This window comes from Drosophila nasuta, chromosome 3 (assembly GCF_023558535.2).
Source record: "Drosophila nasuta strain 15112-1781.00 chromosome 3, ASM2355853v1, whole genome shotgun sequence".
Classification (NCBI taxonomy): domain Eukaryota; kingdom Metazoa; phylum Arthropoda; class Insecta; order Diptera; family Drosophilidae; genus Drosophila; species Drosophila nasuta.
The window spans coordinates 40,026,347-40,053,684 of record NC_083457.1 but is presented as its reverse complement, the minus strand read 5'-3'; the positions used below and the strand labels follow the sequence as shown (position 1 = coordinate 40,053,684).

At 37.7% G+C, this 27,338-nt stretch overlaps 1 protein-coding gene across 8 annotated transcripts in view; it reads left to right on the top strand.

Moving 5' to 3' along the window:
- The window catches only part of LOC132793845 (RNA-binding protein Musashi homolog Rbp6), a 226,160-nt gene that overhangs the window by 191,488 nt on the left and 7,334 nt on the right, over positions 1-27,338 (top strand). For 2 of the 8 annotated variants that reach the window (XM_060803954.1, XM_060803958.1), the window contains 7 exons: positions 4,855-4,903; positions 13,140-13,222; positions 13,301-13,385; positions 16,805-16,840; positions 16,943-17,026; positions 25,179-25,245; positions 26,185-26,437. In XM_060803954.1, coding sequence (XP_060659937.1) covers positions 4,855-4,903; positions 13,140-13,222; positions 13,301-13,385; positions 16,805-16,840; positions 16,943-17,026; positions 25,179-25,245; positions 26,185-26,437 — 657 coding nt within the window. Of the gene's footprint in view, positions 1-4,854; positions 4,904-13,139; positions 13,223-13,300; positions 14,526-16,804; positions 16,841-16,942; positions 17,027-17,457; positions 17,620-19,004; positions 19,541-25,178; positions 25,246-26,184; positions 26,438-26,822; positions 27,067-27,338 lie in introns of those variants that run through there. The other 6 variants (XR_009633154.1, XR_009633153.1, XM_060803955.1 and 3 more) reach the window with 6 other exon arrangements.

The following is a 27,338-nucleotide window of genomic DNA, read 5'->3' as shown; positions in this document are numbered from 1 at the left end:
TGTTGTTGTTCTTGTTGTTGTTGTTGCTCTGCCAATTGATGCGTTTTTGATTGCAAATTTGTCACAAACATTTCGCTTGAGTGCACTGCGAGTCTCACAGCGACTTCACTCCACTTATATAAATGTAAGTATCTATGTGTGCGTGTGTGTGTGCGCGCATTACTCATACGTCGCGTTGGCCCCGGGCGGCTGCGAAGCAAAAAGCAACTTAAATTCTACTTACAGCCAAATATGTAATAAATACGAGCTTAAAAAAGTTTATCTATATTTCAACCGCACGCAGTCATGTGCTTACATACACACACACATACAGTATATATTACATACATACATAGTATATGCCAGATATATGTGGCATATACTCGTTTAGCTACTGCTGCTGTTTTTTTGCTGTCGCCTCGCAAAGTTTTTGAAAGATGTTCCATTGCCTTTGCTCTTCCCTTCCCCTTACCCTTCCCCTCTCCCGCTTCAGCACTTAGACAACTCGCACGTCCAGCTACCAAAAAGTTCATTTCATCTACCGCCTCCTCTCGCACTTTTTTCTTTGCTTTTTCATCCAGAGCCAACACACCAAAAAAAAAAAGTCTAAATGAAAATAAGTAAGTGTAGTGCAGTGTAAGTACACTCCACTCCACTGTGAAGTGGCCAGTGAAACCAGCGTCTAGCTTTCATTAAATGCGACGACAGCTTTAAAATGTTCAGACTTTTCTTGTTTCTCAATACGCCTAAAATCCCTGGGAAATCGTAGCAATGCTCGCAATCAAGAGAGCGCAAAAAAACTCTCCGGGAATGTATAGAAGGAGCAGGAAAAAGGGCAGCCAGAAAGATGAATTACTGCAAATTATCCAGTTAGAACTTTTCAGGCGACATTCGGCATTCGTTTGGAGCGGTCAAATGTTGATGATTTAACGACTGTTGCAACAGGCAACAGCAACCAACAGCAGAAAGGTTTAATGAAATCAATTTCGTCGCGATTTCACGGCATTTTAAAAGGTTCTTTTTTTGAGGCAAGACTTGTAATGAATGTAACTAAGCAAAGCTAAGTACGTTTTTCAGAGTAGATGAATATGTAAATTTAACATTTTTGGGTCCAATTGTAAGGTGAATACTATGTTTAAAGCATATCTAGAAAACTGTTTAGTATTCATGATACCGCTATGTGGCCTTGAAAAAAATAAAGGGTAATACAGTTTTGTTGTTTTTGAAGTCACACAAATTATTGCTGAACATTAATTGAAATAGTAAAGTAAAGTAGAAACACAACTAACAGAAGCTTCATAATTATTTCTCTTTCTACAAGTATTTGGAAGCATTTCAAATGAAGGCAAGTTTATCGTTTGGTCGCTCATTTTTTTTATAATTATTAAGGGGTATAATTATTTTATGTTTATTTAAATGTTCACTGACAAAAGCCTATAAGCAAATAAATAGAGCAATAAATAAATAAGCAATATTCTTTCAAATATAGAAAACAGTTGTTTAGAATTCAAATATTTATTAGGACAATAAATTTATTGTGTTTTTTTTTTAAATGTTTAATTAAAATTAGAAGAGCAAATATAGAAAATATTTCGGCCACATAAACAATTTAATAAATATACTAATAGCAAACTTTGGCCTCATCAATTGATTGAGCTCAGTTCACCTTTCCACAACATTTCTTAAAGCAAACTATAAACTGTAATAGTTGAAGCAGGCAAATAGCAAGTTTGTTGTATTGCAATTTGTTGTTGAAATTGCGGTGTAAGTGATTTTAGAGACACATGCTGCAGACGTGCCGCGCACACACACACACACACACACACACACACATGTGTGAGCAATTTATTATCGGTCGTCGTCGTCGCTTGTCGATGGCTGCTTTGAGGTTGTATTTTTCTTCATTTTTATTTTCGGCATTCGCCAGCGCATCTCTCATGTATGGCGCATAAATAAAAATCACCCGCAGCAGTTCTTTTTTTTTTGCTGTTGTATTCTTTCTTTTACTTTTCTTTCTTCTGCTCGGCAACATTCATTAATGTCAGGCACAGCAGCAGCAACAGAAGCAGCAGCAGCAGCGACTTCGTCTAGGACACAGCCACATTATGTGCCACAGAACGCATAAAAACACACACAGAGAGACAAGGAGACACTCTCACACACACACAGACTGCGAGAAGTGTCTGTCTTTGTCGCCATCGTCGTCGTCGTCGTCGTAGTCTACCCGCTGTTTTATATAACGATTACGATAATGAAGCGTCGGCGTTTCCAGCGGGCGCAGCATTTTTGTACACAAAATGAGCCAAATGAATGGCTGCCACTAACTGTGGCAGCAGCAGCAGCAGCAGCAACAGTGGAGGCAACTCGCCAAGCGGCAAGCGGCAACCAGAAGAGCAACAGAGCAACGTCTGTAGTTGATGGCTTTTTGAAGTTCTCATCGCAGGCGGCGCAATGATTGGGGGATTATGACGAATTAATGAATTCAGATTTAAATAAAATTACGCAGCGCATGCTTGTTAGTGCCTCCCTCCACAGCTCATGCCACGCCCACTTTTTGGGGGCAAGCACATTTAACGTTTGCTAATAGAATTAAAGTTTGCGGTTTCGCCCCAGCCACAGCAGCAGCAACAGCAGCGTAATGAGCCAACGCAGCGCTTAATTATGACAGAGTGAGAGAAGGCGTGGCAGGGGCGTGGCTGTGGCATGAGGCAAGCTGTTGCTGATGCAACTATTGGCGCAGCTTAATGAACAACAACAATTGCAATTACAGGTGCAGTTTTGTGCCGAGCGTTGCAACATTTTGCGGCAGGTAATTTTTGTCTCATTTGACGCGGCGCTGTTGCAACCTTCAGTCGCTGTGGCAGTTGCAGTTGCAGTTGCAGCTGCACATTGTGTATTCGCATTGTTGCGGCATTGTTGTTGATTGTTAATTGAAAAACAATGTTGTACTTGCACTTAAAGAGCTGCGAACCAACAACAACAACAGCAGCAACAACTCGAACTCGAGCTGTGGCATGAGGCTTAATTAATTTTTATAAGGCTGTTGTTATCGCCATCGCGCTGTCGTCGTCGCCATCTCGTTGGCGTTGTCGTTGTGCGTTGTAGTTGCTGCACTTTAATTACAATGCACAGAAGTTGCCTTAAGCCCATTGATTAAACTTAATCAATGGCCATAAGCAGAGAAGAGGACAGAGCACAGAACAGGATCGCATCAGCAGCAGGCAACAGGCAGTCAGGCAGTCAGGCCACAGAATGCAGGTTACCAATACAGTCGAGGCAAGGAGCAAGACAAGGAGCGAGAATAAATGGGTAGCCAGGCTGCAGGCAGCTCATTAATGTTCGCTCACAACTTTGACAGGCAAAGTGCAATTAGCGTCAGGGCCAAAGCGAAAAGTTGTCATATTAAAATATTGAATGGCAGCCCAAGATGAAAGCCCCATCGTCATCATCATCGACATCATGCACAACGCCATCACCAAGTTAAACACATGCACAAAGAAACTGCAAAATTAAGCAAAAAACACACAGAAATAAAAGAAAAGTAAACTATGACTAAGTATATGCATTTCATAAAAGGGATAATGAAATGCTCAAACAGCTGACCGAACACTTGTGACGACAACCGACGAGAAGTGCTCTTAATTTAATCAGCATTCGATACAAAAGATTCTTGAGTAAACTTGCTTGAGTAATTTGCACTTGCTCACAGCTCAATGGACTTGTCTCCTTTTGCAACTTGTGGCAAAATTAATCAACTAGCTTATAGTAAAAATTGTTGATGAAAAAATAGATTGAATTTATATACATATATCTTTCTTTTAAATACATTTCATATAGTAAATGTAATTCTATTCTTTTATTCTATTCTTATTCCACTTTTAATATTTGTCATATTGAGCTATTGTTTGAAGAAACTTTCCTTTAACAAAATTAATTTACATTGAGCAATAATTCAGACTAAACTTCTTAGCTACCTTGCTTATACTTTTAGAGCCATAGAATATAATTCTAAACTTTGAATAATAATGAAATTAATATTCTGAATATTTTGTAAGGAAACTTTAGGAACTCAACATTTCCAGTATCTTAATCTTACAAAAAAAATTAAAACTCAGTCGGCTCTTATTTCACTAAGAAATTCTTCTTGATTCCACAAGAATCCAATATCAATACTAACACACGGTTAGCTAAATATTACATCACAAAACTCCTTCTTTCAAGCATTACAAGTTAATTTCATAATGATCGTTAAGGCAGCTTGTCAGCTGCACTAAGAACTTACTTTCCTTTTTTAGATTGCTTTGAAGTTAGGTCAATCGATTTGGCTGATGAGTTGTGCGACGATTAACATCAAATTAATCCAAGTTTGCCGCAGAAATTTAATGATGAAAACCTATCAATTATCGCAGTGAAATGAAACGAAGTCACTCTGACGCAACTTACTTCATTTGGCGCCAAGGCAGTTGGCCATGGCCAAGACCGATAATGAGCCAACTCGAAAGTCGTCGTCGTCGTTTAGTTAGTTGCATAGTTTGGCCGCTGTTTGACAGTCAACTATCATTATAAGTTGCCTTTTTGCCTCATAATGGCCGAAAAACTTTCCACTCACTCCGCGCGTGTTTCAAACTGTGTATGTATATGTGTGTGTGTGAGAGAGTGTGTGTGTGTGTGATGGCCATTGTTTGCGTGTGCTGGTCGCTCATTTTTGCAATTAGCAACAGTTTTGTCTGCTCAGTGCTTTTATTCGTCCATTAATTGAGTTGAGCGCATTGAAAACTCGCAAGAGAAAGAAATAGAAGAGTGAAAGAGAAAGAGAGAAAACGAGTATTCTTCCAGTTGACTAACAAAACAATTGTTTGTTATTTCTCTTTGCAGATCGAGGACGCCATGCTGATGTTTGACAAGCAGACCAATCGGCACAGAGGTGAGTTAACAATAACCATAACAACAACAACAACTGGAGCGATAACAATAAAGAACAACAATAAGAATGTTGAAACGAAATAATACTATTCTCGTTATAATAATAATAATAATAATACTTACACACTGTGTCGATATATATATGCTGTGTGCTAGCTTCGTTTCCTGCCTTTAACGATGCAGAAGACGAAGCCGGAAGTGCGAGCATTTTGCGCAATGTTCTCTCGCTGTCAATGCATGACAGATACCGTTATAGATACGAGCACTCGCACTCGCACTCGCAATCGCACAAACAGCTAATACAGTTTTAAACCGTTAGCGGGCAGGATGCAGAAGGCAGACAAGGCCAGAGGGGAAGTAGTTTGATACACACAGAATGAGAGAGAGCGAGTGAGAGAGACCCGAAAAGATTACCTGGCAATGCAACCGGATATAACCAGACACACACACACATACACATAGACACGGACAAATGGATGGATGGGCTCAGCGGGTCGTAGCTTTCTGAGTGGGTGGCCAGCAGCAGCTGCTGTCCAGGCAAAAGGCTTAAATCTCCAGCGCACATCCGCTACACGAACTTGTGTAGCGCACGAGTGAGTCCATTGCTCATTGCAGACCTCCCTCCCTCCTCACCTCTCCCGCGCTCCTTTGCAGCATATCCTGCTGTATCCTGTGACCCGTTGCGTCGCCTTGTCCGTTGTCAATTTTGCTTATTAAAGTTTTAAATGACGCGCCGAAATTCGCATTGCGTCCAACGCTCCAATTGACATGTGACAAAAGAAAGAGCGAGATGGAGAGAGAGAGAGAGAGAGAGAGCAGAGTCTGTGCTACACCTGAGACAAGGCACATTAAGATTGATGTGCCCATTTCGCAGCTAAAGCCCGAACATACACTCACACACAGCTGCAGTTGGCTAACAATGTTGCTGTCCAAAAGTAATTAGCTGCCCACACACAGACAGAGGAGCACTTGAGTGTGTATGTGTGTGTGGCATGCATCAATAGTTGCCCCACACACACAGACACAGACAAGCAGACAAGCGGCATTGTTAACTTGGTCTGTCCAAGCAAATTACGCACACGGGAATAAGAAAACATGATTTTTGCTTGTATGCGGCCCATAAAAAAAATTGTTGCATACTTCGGGGCGCCGCGAACCCAATCCTCATTCTCCACCATCCAAGCTCATCGCGAGATAAGCAGCATGCGCGACCCACAGAACATTTCGTTTAATTGGACGCTGGAGTACTGAAAGCTGCATCATGATGCAGTCATATGAAAAACACCAACTCAACTCAGTTCAACTCAGCTCAGCTCAGCGGCGGTGGCGAAGTCTGAAATTGCCAACAGTGCGAACAGCGAGACCTTTTGCAAATGGCAATAAAAACAAGCAGCGCCCCATTTAAAAATTATGTGATGCGCTCTGCAGTTGAAAGATGAGAGAGCGGAAAAAGCCAACGAAGCGCAACAACTGTTCAGTCTGTTCAGAGAGCGAGAGATAATACTACGCCAAAAGATATAAAACTGCGAAATTGCCAGCATGTAGATTTATTCGAGAATATAAAAAAAATAAAATAAAATCACACGCTCATACATACAAAAAGGAAAACGGCAAAAAACACTTACATAACCCGCGTGCTTTGGGGCAATGATTATATTAATTTTTATTTATTTTTTTGTTTTTAGTCTAAATGCCAAGAAAAATTCCCAGTTATACGCATTTAAATTAAATAAGCCAGAAAAGAGGATAAACGTTAAAAAAGCAGCCCTAGAGCTAGGATAGGCAGCTCCTATAAAACAGGTTAACAATGTGCTTAACCTTGAGACCAGATGGAAAGCTTAATTCACACACGCTGATTGAATTTGAATAGCTTTGTATTAAAGTTAAGTGTTTCATTAATGTGCTGAAATACGATACAATATTTTATTTATTAAATATATATTGAACACTTTATGAAAAAAAGTGAACGGGAGAGTAAGGCAAAAAAATAGGAATTGGAATCTTTTCTACTGAAACAGAATAACTTAGTAAAAAAGTAAACTATATGCCAGATAGTTAGCCGAAGCAGTTCTTAAAATGTACCGAATTAATATACCGCAAAAATACTAAATATATTTGGTATAGCGATAACTACAGATTGTTACCACCTAATATTATTCAGTAAAATATTTATGTTTATATCATAACTTGTTATTCATTCGGTTGACATGATATCGTTCCGACTATTGCAATCTTGAACTTTGAGTAATATGCAATTTGAAGACACTAGCAACGACTTTAAAATTATAAGATTCTTCAATCTAAAAGCTATCTTAGCTTAACTAAGCTCTTTCAAATATGCTATAGATATCTTTTGTATTTTTTTAGCCTACAATATATTCCAATATATGGTATAAATTCCAAAAAGATATCTTTAAAAATAAAAGATTCTTTAATCAAAGAATGCGCCTATCGAAATATAATTATAAAATACTCAAAATAGAAAAATCTGTTGCTTATTGTGTTATTCTCTACTTGCATTTAAAAGCACCACAAAGAATGCTAATGAATATCACAATTGACAGAAATGTTAATTCAAATGATTACAAATTTCTTGTAGCCGCATACAAAATGAATGCAATAAATATTTAAAATGGAATTCGTTGCGAATGAATGTTTGTTGCCCACTTTTTTGCGCACTGTGTCAATTACGATAATGCAACGCTGTGAGCTTTGATTGAACACAACACATCAAAATGCCGCAAAATGTATCTCGGAAATTGTAAATGTAACAAGGAAATCAATAAAATGCTGAAAATAACTCAAAATAAATGCAATCGCAAGGACATAAAAGGTATTTCATTCAGAGAGTCGAATTCGTTGCTTAGAATTCAATTCATTGATAAATTGTCGAATTTTGCTGTTTTCCTACTGAATTATGAATAATGAATTGATTGCAGAATCGATGTGAGGAGAAAGAGAGAGAGAGAGACTTTGATTGTAAGGCTTTAGCCTCGATTTTGTGATTTGCACATTAATATGACATGCAAGGCGTTTACTGTTATTGACATGGCTTCAGTTGCCAGTTGTGTCGGTGGGACACGTCAATTTTGCAAATTACAATTGCTTGGGTCGATCGAGAGTACATATAATGAAATATGCAGACGTTGTTAGTTAGCAGTCATCCAACAACAACAGCAACTGCAACTGAAACTGGAACAACAACAACAGCAAGTCAAGACCAACTGCCCAACTTCACAGGATAGGCAACTGCCCTTCACCCCCTACATTTGTCTCTCCCCCTTTGACGAAGCAACGATTTCGTTGCGAGTCAATAGAAAATGTGTGTCGTTAATCAAAGGGTATTAGTTGTAGCTGGTAGCCTTCATTGCCACGACGATGGCGATGTCGATGGCGATGGCGACCAAGCGACTTTTTGTACAGTTGGACGATGTACGACCTTTTGCCATGAGTTGGACTAACAGCCGCTCGAAGTAGCTCCTCCCCTCCCTCCCTTCGTTCGTTCGTTCTACCTCCTGCCTAGAGTCACTTGCGATATGCCTGTAATTGCATTTTATCGATCCAAGAGAGAAGGTTCCCAGCGTACATGTGGCAATTGCCAGCGTGTGCACACACACACACACACACACATACAAAGAGGACACCAACTATAATAAAGAAAGGCGAAAAAAGGCGAGCAAAGACGTCGCTGGTTGCTCAGGCTACACGGCAGCAAGTTTGTTACTCATTCATAAATCATGTGTGCAGCGACAGACGGACAACAAGACAGACAAACAGACAAACAGACGAACGGACGGACAGACACAACACCAACACACACACACACTCATACACAGATATAGTTACTGAAATGGCAGCCTGGTTGGTCACTGAAACTTGCAGCGACGTTTTTCCAACTAACGGCTGCAGTTGGCCCAAAAAACAAGCTGAAAAACAGAAAAAGTAAGCGAAGCATTTTATCTATATGGGGAAGGGAAAACTGGAAGGATTTACTGCAAAAGGAAAACTATATGAATATGCCATAAAACAATATAGGCTGGCATACTAACATCTGCAACAACAAAAACAACAACGACGAAAGCAATAACAATAACAAGCAGAACAACAATGGCGACAACAACAGCAGCAATAGAAGCAGCAACAGCAGTTGCAAGTGGTACAGTGTTGCCTGCATAAATGCAACACTCTAAGCTCAAACGAAATGAAAATGTAAATTGGCATTGGGAATTGTGCAGGCAGCTTTTCAAAATTGCAAGAAATGAAAATGCAATAGACACTTTTCAAATATGCAAATCACGCTATTGTGAAAAGGGGATTTTGTTTGAGCTTGGCGCGAAAGAAAATATCCAAAAGATGGATGGCATTAGTTATCAAAATGTTTCCAAAAAAAACAATATAGTTGTTGCTCATAAATTTAAGTGAGAGATTGCAAACATTTCCATAAAGAATTTTGTAAATTTGATGTACATTTTATTGACAATATAATGAAATAAAAGGTACAAATAAAATGAACACAATTATATATACAATTTATATATAACTTTATTTAACTAAAGTGTATTGACAGCACTTTCTAAGTAATTTGGTTTAATTTATTTGGATATTTTATTTTCATTATATGGAATCTCCTTTGAAAGGCACCAGGATGACATATCCAAAGTGAACTTTTCCTCTCTGCCCTCTCTTCAACATAATTTTAAATTTATTTGTCCAGTTTCCAACATTGTCAGCGACAATTATTTGTTGTGTTTTAAGTTTCATAATGTTTATAATTGCCATTAGAGTGGGGAAAAGCACAGAACAATCAGCAACACAGCTAATCCTATGCGTAGTTCTCTGACTCTCTCTCGGTGGATATTGCACAATGTTGTCCTTCATTTCCGTTTTGTCCTTCTCGAAAGTACATTTCGCAAAAGTTATTTAAAATGAAATTAATTGTTAACTTTAGCAGCATGGCCAAAAAACTTTGCTAAATGTTGAATTGTTGCGATTTCCACTGTACGCGACGCTGCAGATAGTTCTACTACGATATATATATATGGTATATATAGATGGGATAGACGACAGCAGCGCCCTAAACTATGCTATGAATTTCATTTGGCAAGCCAAGGACATGCACAACGTGCGCCTAAACAGCCGCTGCGAGTCGAGTCTCTCTCGGAGTGGGAGTTGTCAAGGTGTTGCAAGTGTAGGAGGTGTAAGTAAGAAGAGGGGAAAGGAGAGGGAAGAGAGAAGCTCTTGCTGCTTGGCAGTTGGCGTCGCCAGCCGCCACTAATATTAAAATTGAAAATTTTGTAATTTTTCTTTTTTGGCAAGCCGGCGCAGCGCAGTCATAACAGCTGGCGGGCTAGCACCCATTCCTTCCTTCCTTCCTTTCTTCCTTTCTGACTGCCTTCCTTCGTTCCAAACACTGCTTGCTGTCTATATTGCGCTGTATATAGAGCCATATCTCTGTGCCCCTTACTTGGCAATAACATGCATGAGTGTGCAATTTCTGCAGTTGGCAGTTGGCAAAAGCATCGCTCTCTACCCCCTCCTTCACTCTCTGCGTCTCCCTCTTGAGCTGTAGCTAAGGCTCCAGCAGCGTCGTTGTCGTCGTCCTGCGGGAAATTTTCGACAGGTAAAAATGGCAGCAAAGCAGCCGCAGAATTAACTAGCAAAGCGACTCGGGCCTGGGGCATTTTTCATGCTCTGCCTTACCGCATTCGCATTTGTAGCTACAGCTACAGCTCTGACTCTAGCCAGCTAGCTAGCAGATACATTTTTGATTGAGTTACATGTGGGTGCAAGTGGTTTGCAGAGGAAGAGCGAAGCAAAGTGCCGAAAAAGCGAAAAAAAAGATATATAGAAATTGCTAGCTTCATTTGGTCGCCAGCAGCTCGGCACTCGGCTGATTTATGAGTGGCCAGAGGCAACTCCTGCAGCAACAGTAACAGCAACAGCAACAGCAACCAAAGTGGCAACTACGTGCAGCTTGCAACTTGCAACGTGCGCTAATTTTATATAATTAAAACAAACACAAACAAGCAGCGACCAGAGAGCAAAACGAAGCCCGCACGTTGTCTCAAGGAGCTGCAAGTTTTCGATGGACTACAAGAGGGGGACGGGGGAAGTGGAGGGCGGGCGGAAGTTGCTGCTCGCTCGGCACATGTCGCTAATAAGCCTGCGTGTTTACTGTTACTTGTTTCAACTAATTTGTCAGCTACGCCCAACGCCCGCATGCCAAAGCAAACACAACCAGCGATAGCGAGACAACAAGAGAGCTGTGGAGAAAGAGGGGAAGAGCGGGGAGAGTTAATGTGTATGTGTATGTGTGTATGTGTGTATGTTCGCGTCAAAGGGGAGGCGTGGAATCAGGTGTCTGCACTTGGCCTTGCTAATTGCACAGCCCTTTTGGCCAGGCCAAATCTCAGACAATTGCGCTAATTGAAAAACCTCGATAAGACCAAAAAGCGAAGGGCGAACGCGATGTGCGATGCGATGTGGGAGGCAGAGGCAGTGGCGGAGGAGGAGGAGGCAAGGCAAACTCGTCGTCGCCCATTCGCCACTTGGCCAAATTGAGAGCGCAACTCGAGTAGTTGCTTCCTTCTACACATTTTCCCCAGCTCCTACGAATTGCTCTTTCCACATCCCACTTTCAGCTACTTCTGCCCTTTCTACCTCCTCTTCCGCCTCGCTAGTTCCATGCTTTCAGTACTCTTCTCTTCATTCCTTTCTCCTTTATTTTTTTCCTAGTTTCGGCTTCTTTTTTTCCCCCTTTTTTTCGCTTTAGTTAATTTTTTGGGTCTTTGTTGTCACTGCAATTCGCCGTTTGCCTGCCTTTAATAGGCAATACTAAACAAGCATTACTAGAACTGGAATCTATCTATATCTAGCATAGATCTTTATCATTAGCATTAAAAGTGCACGAGAAAAGTTGAAAAACTTACAACATTTAGCAAGTAATCGTTTTCAAATTTAAAGCAACTATTCAGAATGTTATAACGTTTAAATTCTATAAGATTCTAGTAAATAATGTTATGATGCTGAGCTTCAGAAAATTCTAGTAAATAAATTATATAACATCTGCTGCAAAATTTGAATTCATGGTTTTAAACAACATTTAGCAAGCAATGGTAATCAAATTTATAGCAACTATTCAGAATGTTATAACGTTTAAATTCTATAAAATTCTAGTAAATAATGTTATGATGCTGAGCTCCACAAAATTCTAGTAAATAAATTATATAACATCTGCAGCAAAATTTGAATTCATGGTTTTAAAATGATGCTGTCAATACATTAACTTTTAGAACTACGTCCAACCAATTTAACTGCTCTAATACTTATAGTATTTCTCAGGTCTACTATACTATACCTATACTTTATGTTACTTACCCTCACTGCGTATCCAGATGGGCATTCAAAATCAACTTGAACAAGCGTCTTAAAATAAAGCGTAGAGGGATTGCAAATATTGAAACCAATTTATCATATCCTCATCAAATGCGACCGCAATATATCATGATTTAATGATGATAATATATGCTATGAAAAGTATATAATGATTATATAATAATATCTTCCCCTGTTCCTCACGCTATAAACAGTTTTAATATGCAGATCGATTAAAACTACAAAATTTGAGGAAAAGTGTTTGCGCTTCACTTTTCGCAACTTAAGAAGTTATGAGTGCCGCATATAATATATCAAGTTGAAAATTTTACGCAAAAATTAACAAAAATTGTGCAGTGTTGGGCAATGTTATTGGTCAGGCAACTGGCGCCCAACGTGTGGCGTGCTGATCCAGCATTTCTATGCACTCGTCGTGGGGTTGATTCATTTTTTTTTTTATTCTTTTTTGTTGGGAGGGAAAACTTCATGACAAACTTATTATGCACTCGACTGGGTTATTTCCAACGCTACGCTGGCAAAGTTTTCTATGTAAACTGCGGGGGAGCGGGAGAGTTGGGGGGTGCGGGCAGTGTTTGAATTACTCGAGCCCAGCCGGCACTTGAGTCCCTGCCGCATATTGAGGTCAGTTGTGGAACGGCGAAGAACCAATGGGGAGGTTGGACTGTCTGGGTTCGTCTCGGTCTCGACACTTGAGTAAATTATTTAGCCGCTCGCACAAAAGCATATTTCGTTCAATTTTTGCAGCTCTTAAACTTGTTTGCCCACTCTTTCCACAAAATTTCGCTGCATTCGGACTGTTTCGACGCTTTTTACATTTATATTCCACTTTCTTTTTTTTACAGGTTTTGGCTTCGTTACATTTCAAAGCGAAGATGTGGTAGACAAAGTTTGTGAAATTCATTTCCATGAGATAAACAACAAAATGGTAAGTCAAGCGAAACCAGACGATGACGAAGACGAAGACGTTTGCATCCAAAAAACATTCTTCTTCCTCACTCTACAGGTCGAGTGCAAGAAGGCGCAACCGAAGGAGGTAATGCTGCCGGCAAATCTGGCCAAGACCCGTGCGGCCGGTCGCTCTGCTTACGGTGAGTTGGTAGTCTGGGGCAGCCACGCAAATCAAGCGGCCGCTGCAGCTGCTGCTGCGGCTGCGGCACCTGGCGCCGCTGCCCTCTTGCCCAGTAGTTTAGCCGCTGCTGCCAACGCGTTGCAACAACAACAACAGCAGCAGCAACAGCAATCACAACATCACCATCAACAACAACAACACCACCACCACCAACAACAACAACAACAACAGCAACAACAACACTCACATCACCATCACCATCATCATCAGCAGTTGCTCGGCGCCGCCGCCGCAGCAGCCTCGCTCCGTTACACTCCCTATCCGCTGCCCACACACATTTCGGCTGCTGCCGTTGCTGCAGCAGCAGCTGCGGCCAATCAACAACAGCAACAGCAGCAAGCTGTTGTTGTTGCCGCAGCCCAGCAGCAACAGCAGCAGCAACACCAACAGCATCAACAGCAGCAACAGCAATCGCTGGCTCATGCTGTGGCCGCTGCTGCCGGCGCTCCCTCCCTGCTGCCCCTCGCGAGTCCGGCTGCCGCTGCCGCTGGCCCTGCGCTGCTGCAATATGCCGCAGCTGCCAATGCCACGCAGAACAATGTGGCGCTAGCTAATTCGCTGTATGCCGATGCAGCTGCTGTGATGGGCTATAAGCGCTTGCTGGCCGCTGCCGCCGTCAGCAGTGGTCTTAGAGCCACGCCCACATTGGGCGCCCTCACAGCAGCTGCGGCAGCCGGAGCGCCAGCAGCAGCCGCCGCCGCTGCGGCTGCCCAGCAGGCGCAATTGCGTCAGAATGCGGCACTTGCGGCAGCGCATTATCCGCTCAGCGAGTTGCTCGCAATTCCCGGACCAAGTCTCGAGATGCCCGGAGCGGCGACTGCGGCGGCGGCTGCGGCGACACTCTATCAGTTGCCTGGCATCTGACCGCCAAGGCCGCAGTGAGTTGTCAAGCTGCAACACTAAAACACAAACACGCACACTATCAAACACACACAATCTCAAACATACATTGCTCATTCCGTCTCAAAGTCCAAAGCGCGAAACGTGTTCGCCAAATTTAACTCTTAGGTCATAGGATTACGTGTATGATTCTCCCTAGCCAAAGCATACATAACGTACTATATATATATATGTACTCCATATGTACTTTACTTTACTTGTACTTGTACCATATACATACATACATATAATCTGTGTCTAATCAGCGTCAACGCGGCGTATGCGTTATTTACTTAACTAATTTATTTAGCGAAGCATTCGTTTCTTTTGCCTAGCACTTAAGAGATTTGGTTTAAGAACTAGGCTTAAACATTAAGAGCAGATCCTAGAGAGCTGCTTAGATTTATATTTTTGCTCATTTCGATTGATCGATTAACTAAGCGATGCAATCGAATACTTAGACAAATGAAACTAAGTAGTAAATTAAAAAGAACAAGCAAAACTTAACAACGTTTTCTCATTGTAATAACGAACGTAATGCTCTAAGTCTTAGACAAACTGTGCAACAACATTCTTAGCAAATAAGCCCAAAATTTTGTATGTGTATCGAATATCCGAAAAATACTTACTATCGAAATTGTGAAAAGTAAATGCGTTTTAGGTAAATGTCACATTTAACCTTTATTGTGTAATAATTAATATTTCATGCATAACTCATAACAACAACAACAATAGATGCTCCAATAACAACAATAAAACATAATAATAATTACAATTATTAATATTACTAATAATAAGTAATAAGTACTTGCATACATATATATAACATATTTAGCAAAATGTAACGAATTAGCATTTAAGTTGAAGGCGGCGCATTTAAGTAGGCAACAAAAAGCTGAAAGCTCACAGAGCTTAGAAATGTCTTACACACACACAGACACGCACGCACACACATACATTATGCATGCGTGTGCGTGAGAGTGTGTGTGTGTAAAACAATTTTGAAGTCGCATTTGTAGATGCCGTTGAATGTTTGAATTGGGAGCATTAGAGAATGGCAGCTGTCTGCTCGTTATTTTGTAAGTAAAACCAGACACTGGTTAATTGATAATGTCAATTAGAGACACTGGCTGAAGTCGAAGCCGAAGCCTTTACAAAATTACAACGTGGACAGTTGATGGCCCGAATAACAGGCCAGCCACTTAATTACTTAACTCAAACACACACACACATATACACACAGTGACATTTACATCATACGTTTGCATATAGCCATTAATATTTGACTAAACATGAACTTAGCTATTGATTATATACAACTACTACTTGCTCTCTACCTTACTTATAATTATACTTACTTAACGATAAGCGCATTAAGCGCTCCAAAATTTCTAGCCTGTACTTTGGCCTTTTGTAATCTAAGCAACACAGAGAATTATCAGCCAGCCAATTGATGCCAAAGATGAACGAATCAATCGATGTTGATGACGATGTTGACTATGGCCACACAGCATCAAGCAACAATCTAAAAAAAAACTAAAATAAAATGCAAATGCAAATGGATCAAGCAACAAAATTAACAATTAATTAATTTCCTCAACAAGCAAATTAAATTCAAATTCAATTAGCTTTTAACTCTTTACGTTTTGATGCCCACATATTGAGTTGTAGTGTTTTTTATTAGCCAATTTAGTTATTGCCAATTTGTGAGTGTGTGTAAGCACTTTTCAGTTATTTGTTTAACTCTCTCTCTTTATCCATTTTTTATTATTATTAACCCTATGTGTAGTTTGCATCGATAGCAGGAGAAAAGCATTAGCTTCGCTTTTCCCTTTGTCGAAGCAGAACAAACCACAAATTACAAATAAAAAACTCAACACTTAGTACTTACATTTAGTCATAGTCTTTAAATGTTTAGCAATCAATATAACAATGTCTACATGTAACGATTATATAAACATAACATAATGATATATACTACATATTTAATAAGTGTTCGTGTTTAGAATTGTGTCATATCTACAAAAAAAACTGAATGTAGCTCAACGAAAGGCTGTTTATCAAAAAGAATAGAATACTCAAAAGACACTTTGGCTGATCTTAACTCTAACTCTCTATAACTCTTTCGATTTGTAACACAGCCGTCTTAGCCATATAATCTTAATTAATATATATATAGTTAGCGAAATAAACGATCCAACCAGATCGTTTATTTCTTAGTTACACTTAACACAATACAATTAGAGCGCTAAGTACACTAAATCAGATAATACGTATAACAACATATATATCGAACTTATATAACTAATTATAGTCTTTCAAACTATATATTCTTAGAGACTTATATATGCTCTTTTTTTACTACAAGTACTTTTCTTAGCTATATACATTTTATATATCTGAAATTTGAAACGCACTTTATGAATGTTAGTAATTGATTTATGTTTTATGCCTTTCTTTTTTTGTGCTCTCTCTTTGTTTCTCATGCGCCATTTTTAGATAACATCATGTGGGGTCTGGGGACATTGCCCGAAGGTAAGACTTAGTCGACATTAGCATTAGCTTTAACTTTTAATTGCAGTAATTTAATTTTATACAATTTTCTTAATGTGTTCTTCTCTCTTCTTCTCTTGGCAGGTTTTCCAGCAGCTGCGTATGCTGCTTATGCCGCTGGTCGCGGTTATTCGGGTTATCCCAGCTTTGGACTCCCTTATCCAACTGGTAAGTTCGCCTTGTAACTCCTTTTCTCTGTCTCTCTCTCTCGCTCGATTTGTGTGTCGCTCTGTCTCTGTCTTTCACACACACACACACTCACACATATACAAAAGCATATATAGATATATCGTATGATTCCCCCCCCTGTGAACAAAAATTATTCGTTTGTTTGTGAGTGAGAGTGAGTGTACTCAAGCTGAATTTTGAGCAAGTTTTGTGACTACTTTTAACTAACTGAACCCTAGCCCGAAATTCCCTCAAACAACACAACCACATTACAATCTGTGTGTAGTTGATATGACGAATCTAGTTGTTGTCTCGATAATCAGTATTTACTACTAACGACTACTTGCTCGCTTTAGTTTACAAACAATTCGGCATACTTTTCTTTTTCTCTTTCTTTCTTTTTTTTTGTTTCTTTTCATTTGATTTCACAGCTGGTATGATGGGCATTATGCCGGAGAATCGCGTACTGATCGGTGATTACATGGTTGGCCCAACGACCAGCACGGCCTAGCAACGCTGCCTGTTCAATCAATCAATCAATCAATCTGAAAGTGACTGTTTATCGAGTATTACATGTTTCACCAAAGATATACAATAAATGCAAAAAAAAATATCAACTCTAGCTGACATTTCAATTAATCAATCAATCAATCTGAATTTGACTATTTAACGATTCTGACAAAGTAGATATACACAAAATGCAAAAAAAAAAATGCAAAACAAAAATAACTTTAACTGATTGATCAATCAATCAATCATATACTACATTTTCTATTAAATATATGGAACCAATGAAGTAGAAAAAAAAATTAGTTTCCTCTAACAGATCAACCAATCAATCAATCAATCTGGAGCTAATTGTTTACCGAAAACGTTTTACATATTCGGCCAGAGACAAAAGTTAACTACCATATTGAGCAATCAATCAAATCAAACAGTCTATCAATCAAACATCAAGTATGTATGTATGTTGTTAAGGACTTACAATAGATGTAAAACAAATAACAGTTCCAGTTGACTGATCAATCAATCAATCTATCAGTCAATCAACATGTATGTTGTCAAGGACTTACAATTAATATAAAACAATAACAAATAACACTTGCAGTGACTGATCGATCAATCAGTAAATCAATCACCTCGAAACTACTTATTTACCAAGAAGAGATCCAAAGGTTAACAATTAGTAAAAGCCAATATAAGAACTTGACTAGAATGTTCATCAATCAATCAATCACGCAACTAAATTTGGCGAGTATTAAAAATGTATTAACATATATGATAAAGAGAGCATCGCTAACGTTCGTCATATCAATGCACAAGACATTTCTCAACTCGACCCCATACTTAGGCATATTTAGACTCATGTTCTTATATTGATTTATGCAGCTTGATCTTGTGTTTATCATTTGCACCTGAACACCACACTTAAGACCACAGAGCACCACTCAATAACCCACTCGTCCACCCAACTTACCAAACATTCATCCAAGAGATCAACTATTGTAGTAGGATTTTAAATAAACCGCCAACCACAGCCCGTCCTCGAGCTGTATTATTTTTGTATTTGTATTGTTTTGACATTTTTTGTATATTTTTTTGTTGGCTAGGGTTGGAACGTTTGTCAACGAACTGCGATTGAAATCGAACAACAAATCCAACCAGAACAACAACAACAAACAGCAACAAGAAAGAAAGAAACTCTCTATGTAGCTTAGCACAATGCAAAATCCAAAACGGGGTTTTGTGACACACACACACACACACACGAAAAATTGGTAAACAATAAAAACGAGTGCAAGTTTCAACGTTTGCGAATATGCAATATTCATATGCGCATTCGTCCCAACCCTAGCTAGAGTCACCAGCCTCTCTCTCTCTCTGTCTCTGTCTCTCTCTCGCTCTGTCGCTCTTTGTCAACTGTCTCTTTCTCTTTCTCTATACATGCAAATCTTGTGTCTCGTGTGATATTTTGTAGGCTTGACTATTTGTGGCATCGGTAGAAGTTATGGTACCACGTGTAGCACGAATACTGGCCGCAGCAGAGCCGCCACCACTGGTGGCCACCACCATGGCGGTGGCAACAACGCCGGTGGTGGTGGTCAAGCTGCTGCTGCTGCTGCTGTCCACAGTCAGCCCCAAACGGGATACCAACACCATCAGGCGGCGGCGTTGACTTTGCCGTTGGCCACAGCGCTGACAGCGCGCACGGCGGCAATCAAATCGCAATTTCTGGGCAACATAAATTTCTAAGAGAGAGCGCGGCAAAAGAAACCGAAACATGAATAAAAGAGAAAGCGAAAGCGAAAGGCCTGCAGAAATTGTATTTAATATTTTCATTGCTCGGTTTGTCTCTTTTTCTCGAGCAATGCGCAAGCCAAAAGTAAATCAAATTTGTACTAAGCCAAGTAGGTACAAGAACAACCACAACAACAACAAGAATAACAACAACAACACCATCAGCAACCAACACAACATCAACATTTAATAGTTTAGATTGTTTCGACGGTTGGAATGGTAACAAACAAAAACAAAAACAAAACAAAAAAAACATTAAACAAAACTTATACTCGTTAGTTTGTTGATCTATTTCTCTCTAAAACCAAAAAAAAAAACAAAATACGAATAACGAAACTTACATATATTTGTAATTGCAGACCCATGTAATCACATTTAGAGCTGCTGGCGCATACAAGTGTGTGTACAACACACCCACACACACACCTACACTCACACACACACTCACTCTGTATATGGCCTACTTATATAGCTGACACTTAGACTCTCTCCTTTTCTCTCTCTTACCCCAACACAAACATACTTGATATACACATGGATTATAAACGGCATTACTATATAGTTATAGACGCGTTGAACTTTCCCCCTTTTTGACACGATATTAGCGCAATCCCTAGCTATATACAATATATATACAATCTATATATCTCTATACTATAGAGCTGCACCCGTACTTAATTTAGCGCAGTTTCTTTAGCTTTGTATGCAAGTTGATCAACAATAATCGAAATACTATATATCTACTTACTATATATGTGTAGTGTTTAGGCCAACATAATCGCATAATCACAGACCCTAGAGGTATGACACAATATAACTTAGAAAAAAAAAAACATTTGAAACAAAAACAAAAAAAAACGACAACCGTAAAAAGGTTTTTCTTCTTTTTTCGTTGCCCTCATTAATTCTCATTATTGTCATTATAAAAACTAACTAGAAACTACTCTCATTTTGTAGCTGTTTTTTTGTTCTTTTTAGGTTTGTCAGAGGGACACAGAGAAATCTATTATTTATAAAACTATTTTGTACCGTTCGCATTTCATATGCAAATTTTTATTTGTAGTACATCTGCATAAATTAGTTGGACACGACACAGCGAATAAAAACAGCAAAACATTTAGATAACAGAACAACAACAAATTTCTACCCAGGCCTGTCATACTTCTATATGTACGCGTAGTATCATTATTATTATCCTTTAATTAATTTCCTGCATAATATAATTTGTTGCCACTCTCTCTCTATCTCGCTCTTTGTCTGTGTGTTTTTTTCTCCCCTGAGTTTTAGATAATCAGCAGAAATGTGCAGAGATTTTGGTTCGTGCATTAATTAGCTGCGTTTTTGTATTTATGCATTTCTGTTCAAAATGTAGTCACATACTTAATAATAATTGGGAATCCTTTAATTCTCGAATTAAAAACATATATCCATTTGAATCCAAAATCCGAAAAAAATAACTGAAACTATAGCCTGCAAAAAAAATTCTTTCATCGGTGCATCTAAAACAACAACAACAAAAAATGAATACAACAAATTTCTACCAAAAATGAGCGAAATTTTTATTGACATTTCTAAGTATATAAATTATACATGAACTATATATATACATATATATTTAATATACATAGTTATACAAGCTAAGTTTAAATATTCATTTTATACAACAGAAAAACCAAAAAACCAAAAAAGAACAAAAAATATAAAAAAAAAATTTGTTTAATTTGTACAATAACGAATAATTAAATACGTATACAACAATTAATAACAACAAATAGAAAAGAAAACAAGAATTAATAATACAATATTAATGTCCATCCATTTTTGAAGCGCGACTTTAAGTTTATGAAAAATGCAATTTTTCTATGTCCTTTCCATTTACGCATAATTGTAAGTTCCACATTAGCTACCAAACAAAAAAAACAAACTTATACTATATATTGATATATAACTAAAATATTTATAATATATACACACACACACACCAACACATACTCGTAATACGCAAAACATGGAAATTGATAAGCTGTTAATTAGTTAATTGAATTGCAGTTATCGCAAATTTTTGGCAATTTATATATATGAAATTTATAAACAAAAGGACAAAGGAAATGAAAAGTCGCAGCAACTGCTTCGAGGTGTATCAACGATAAAAATATGCTGACGAGTTATTTATATAGCATACTCACATACACACACACACACATACACAAACACCTACACACACACACGCATATCTATGTATTTTACACGTATATACTGTGATTTATAAGAAAACGCTTCAAACAACAACAAGAACAACAAAAAACAAAAACAAAACAAACAAAATGCCAATGCAGAATTCAAATTGCTTACGCATAAAAATGAAAAGTTATTAACTAAATAAATGCACAAAAAAATAAACATAAACGGATGCAAAAAGTCTTTGGTCCTTTTTCTGGCCGCAAGGCACAAGTGCTCTTGTTATTATTATTAGCGGACCAACGAGGCGTATGCGCAATATTCATTGACTGCAGCAGCGTAAACGAGATAAAGAGATGCGACGAATCGAGTGTCAACAAAGGTCAGCTAATGGTCGTCTTATTACTCAAAATGCATAATCCTACAACATATATCTGAAGTATACACTCTCTCTCTATATATAAATATATATCGTTATATATCTGTTAAAGCCGTTGACACACTTTATGATTAACCATTTCGAATTGAACGTAAAACGTAATCCGTTAGCTTACACTTTATAGCAAATACACTAGAGCAGCTCAATCGAAATCAAATAATAAATTGTAAACTGCCCCCGAAGGCGGCAGTCGTAGTTCACATACATATTTACACACAACTACATACATAAGTGTATATCTTATCTATATGTGTAGTGTTCTTATAACTTTAGATACGAAACTTTCTATGCGAGTCCATTAAATGCAAAACGTTGCCAATTGATGGTCATTTAACTGGCATATTAAGTAGCTAAACACTAAACAACAAAGTATTCTCTACACACACAATACATAAAAAAAATACATTCATTAGTTGTAGCAAAAACAAAACATAAACTATAATTATAAACGCGTTCAAACTTGAACTTTAACTATAAAGACCAATTGATTTTAAGCTAAATTATGTAGTTAATTTCCATATAAACTTAGTGTATAGTTCAATCGAATTTAATGTCACGCAATAACAAACAATACCCTATAAATTGTGTAGTGTTGATAAACGACAAAATTGTTAAACTCTTTTATATAATTTTTGACAAATAATTGTACTACTTTTTTTTGTGTTACTAATTTAAGTAGCTGTTGAAAACGTTCTTTAAACGTTAATGTAATTGTAAACCAGTGTTGTGAAGCGCTCATTGAATCATACTCAAAGGTTGTTTAAAGTATTCGCCAGAGTTGCCTCTCTTAATTTTATGCATAATTCAGAAACAATTCATTATCAATTCTGAAATTTGCTACTAAAGAACAAGACTGATTTTTCACTAAACTGTCTTAAAGTTTGTCGGTTGATAATCTATTTAGGATTAAATTAAAAGCCCAGGGTTGCCTTTCGTAATTTTAATGAAAAATTCGAAAAAGATCCTTTGTCAATTTGGAATTTATGTTACTAACGAAAAAGACTGATTTTTCTCTAAGCTGACATAGCATTTTATATTTTACAATCGATTTACTATTCTATTAAAAAACTAGGGTTGTCATTATATGTTTTGCAATGAATTTAAAATACCAGTGTTGTCAAGCAGCCTTTTAATGCTTCACATGAAATCATTTGAACACACAATTTAAATGTGATTTTTAACTGTCTTAAAATTGTATATTTTCAATCAATTTAGGATTAAATTAAAAGACCAGGGTTGCCATTTTATGTTCCACAATCAATTTAAGATTAGATTAAAATACCATTTGAACACACAAATTAATTGTGATTTTTCGCTAAACAGTCTTAAAATTGTCTATATTACAATCAATTTAGGATTAAATTAAAAGACCAGGGTTGTCATTTTATGTTTCACAATCAATTTAAGATTAGATTAAAATACTAGTGTTGTTAAGCAGCTTCGACGATGTGCTGTGCAACGATGCTTCACATGAAATCATTTGAACACACAATTTAATTGTGCTCCATGGCAAATATTTCATTTTTATTCGGCACACAAAATGGAACTGCGAATAGTCATCGAGGGTTGGCAAGTTAACAATCAATAGATCAATCAGTTGTTGTAACCACTAAAAAGTTAGGTGCAGTTAGGAATTGTTGCAGTTACCAGTTACCAGTTGTTGTCTCCCCCTTGCTTTTTGGCTTACTGACAACGAAACGAAACGAAACAGCAATGAGGTTGTCACAAATGGGCAACGTTGACAACTCTGACGTGGCGTGTCGTTAAACAACACTGTGGTTTGACAAACAACAAAACCACAAGTCTGACAACTAAACTAACTAAAATTGCAGCTGCACCACCGCAAGCTCAACAACAACAACAATAACAATAACAACAACGTAAAAAGTGAAAAACTGAAAAACGAAAAAAAAGCGAAAATAGCAAAACCAAAAGCATGCCGGAAACCCATTGCAACGAGAACGACAACTAAAAACTAAAAACCGAAAACTTATTTATTTAGAAAAAAGCAGTTACTGCTCTTCCTATGGCCAGCAGCAGCAGCAGAAGAAGAAGAAGAAGCAGCAGCAGCTTTTATAGTTGTTGCTGTTTGCTGTTGCTTCGCTGCTCGCTAATGAAAACAACATGGCGCACAGAGCTTTCCGAAAAGCGTAAACTAAACGTAAGCCAAAGTTGATTGGCGCCACACACACACAAACACACGCACGCACGCACACACACACATAATGGGACAGACAATAAGCAAACGTCTGGCTAAGCCACGCCTCGTTACGTTACGTCACGTTACGTTACATCAATTTTTGTGTTTCCGCAGGAAATGCAACTGCTACAACACACACATTCAGTTCTTGCTGTTGCTTTAGTTTGGAGTCGAAGCCGTTATCCGTAATCCGTTAGCCATAACCCGTCACTTCTTAACCGTCGTCGTCGTCCCTATCTCAATCCCCATTCCAATTCCAATCCCATTCGCATTCGCATTTTCCCCGCATTCTGTTGTCATTTCAATATTGGCCCCAGCGTATTTTTACTTGCTGCAGCAGCTGTGACCGAGCACAACGGCAATGATAACACAGAGCGAAAGCGCCAAAAGGAGACTGCTCCTCTCTCTCTCTCTATCTCTCTTCCCTCACATTGTTGTAACTGAGTTTCATTTGGGGTCTGGTTTGGTTTGGTTTAGTTTTGTATACGGGGCAAAAACGACGACAACGCTCGTTTAATAACCAAGCGTGCAGCATTTTGTGTTTTCATAACCTGCGCTCTAGTTTAGCTCTATTTTTGTCGTAGTTACTCACACTCCAACACACACACAAACACACACACACATACACCCACATACCATACAATATAGTCTATATACCTTAGTTAGCTTTTTGGGCTTGGGCTTTACTTATAGCATTTTACTATATACTCTTGCATTAGTTAGTCTCGTATTTGTTTTCTCTCTCTTTTCTTTTCTAGTCGTATCTCGAGCTCCATAACTCATAACATTTATATACCTCAAATACTCTCTCACTACATACAACTATATATCTATTTTATACTAATCCTATAATCGACATATATGTATATGTACATCTATATGTTTATATATTCCACTTAGCGATCAGTCTTAATTATTTTGTCTTAGGTATTTTTAATGCCCATTATATAACTTTAACTCAACTTAGTTGCCTAGCGCATTGTATTTGTCATCATCTACTAAAATCACAACTCTTCTCACTCTTTTGCCACTTACAGTTGATCTAACCAATGGGCAGCTGACACCCAACAACAATACACCGCTGCTAACACAGGCGCTATCAGGTAAGAAATAAATCTGGTCATGCACTAGAAAGATACGATGATGAAAGTATTTTAAATCTTATCTCAAAATAAGCTTGTAATATGAAAGTTTAAAGTTACTTGCAGAAATTATAGTGCAGAACATCAAATTAGATAGCTATGATTATTATTCAGCTATGAACATTAAGCTTTGAAATTAAGTCATGAACATAATGCAGTCAAGTATAGAAAGTATAAAAATATAGAATCAACTAGAAATACTTAAAAATTAAAGGTAGCTGCATAAAAGGAATAAATAAAATTGATTTTTCAAAGAATTCATTCAAGAATAGTTTGGATAATTTGTTTTTTTTTTTTTAATTTTAAAAGTTTTTAAGCTCCTGAAATTTAAAAGACTTACACATTGAGTACTTACAATGTTCTTTTGGTTTTAGATTTCGTTTCAAAATTTAAGAAATCAAAAAATCATAAAAATACAATTATATATTTTATAAACACTTTTATATCCTTAAAACATCTATAACATGATCAAATTAATTTCGCGTATTCAGAGAAATTTTCAAGTAGTTTCACAAAGTGTTTTATAATTTCTTATCTATAGGAATGACATTTTAGCAACTATATGATGATATAAATATAGATACATCTATCCTATTAATATGTATGACTTTTCAGCAACAATATGATATGTAGATAAATATATGATATATTATGATATATGATAATATAGTTGCTGAAAAGTCATACCTATTGGTATGATAGGTGTATCTATGTGTTCTGTATAATTCTATATTATCTTGAATTCAATGACATAAAATGTCAAATACAAAAAGATTCAACTCGTTGCTTTAGTTAAGTTATTGACTTGAATGTTCTGGTAGAGAAATAATCTTAGCTATAAGCCTTGCAGTATTATCATCACATAAGTAACACGTTTCCCCTCGCCCATCTCTCGTTCTGGCGGTCTTGCAGTGATGAACAACTACCAGGCGGCTGCGGCAGCTGCACACAGTTTTGGTCCGTCGGCCTCGCCACATGCAGCGGCTGCCACCACGGCCACACGGCAGGGCTTTCCGTCAACCAACTCGCCCGGACCAACCATTGACATGTACAGCTCGGCCGGAGCCGACAATGTGGGCTACGTCCAGGCAACCAGTCCGCAGCCATCGGGCTTTCCCATTGCCGTTAGCCGTGCCCCGTTGAACTACAGCCCGGTAAGTGAGCCACAGAAGTTGAGGGTTTCACTACCCTAAATAAAAAAGAATACTAAAAAAGAAAAGAAAAAAATAATAATAATAGTAGTGCATACTTCGTCTCGGTCTGTGGGGTGCTGCGCGTTATCTAGGCCCAGTCGTGGTCCGTTAACCAAAAAGAGAAGAAGAGAAGAGCAGAGAAAGAGAAAGCATTTTAGCTATCATCATCTGAATCTGAATCTCTCGCCTTACACACAGCTCAACCGACAAGACAAGTGTAGTAAAAGTAAAATTAAAAAAAAAAATAAATAAAATATATCATCATCAAATATATTAGTTACATAGTTATATATTTTGCGACCTTCTATAAATATTGTACTATGTGTTTCTCTTTCATTTCGTACAGATTTATTCGTTGAACTTTGCGATGGCTAATATATAAAAAGACTGATAACCCAAAAAAAAAAACAAATAACAAAAAATAAAGCAAAACAAACAAAAAAGCAAAAAGTATATACAAAAAAAAAATACAAAAAATATACCATATATATATAAATCGAAATATATATATACATATATAACTAAAACAAAAGAAAAAAAAGAGAGAAAAAGAAAGTAATAAGAGTATATAACAAACGCAGTTGCACAAGGTAGGCACACCAACAAAACTACAGCGTGTTTTTTTCCAAATAACAATTTCAATTATTTATCAACAAAAATATTACAAAAAAAAAACAAATATAGTTAAAAAAATCAAGTAAAAATTATGTATGCACGTCACAAGCACAGTTTTCTAGGCCGTTTCAATTAAAACTATATTAAAACTCTTATGATTTATTTACAAATTCTATACAACATTTTCTACTACATATGTATTATATAAATATTAAATCTAAGCGCAGCCACAATCATACATCACTCA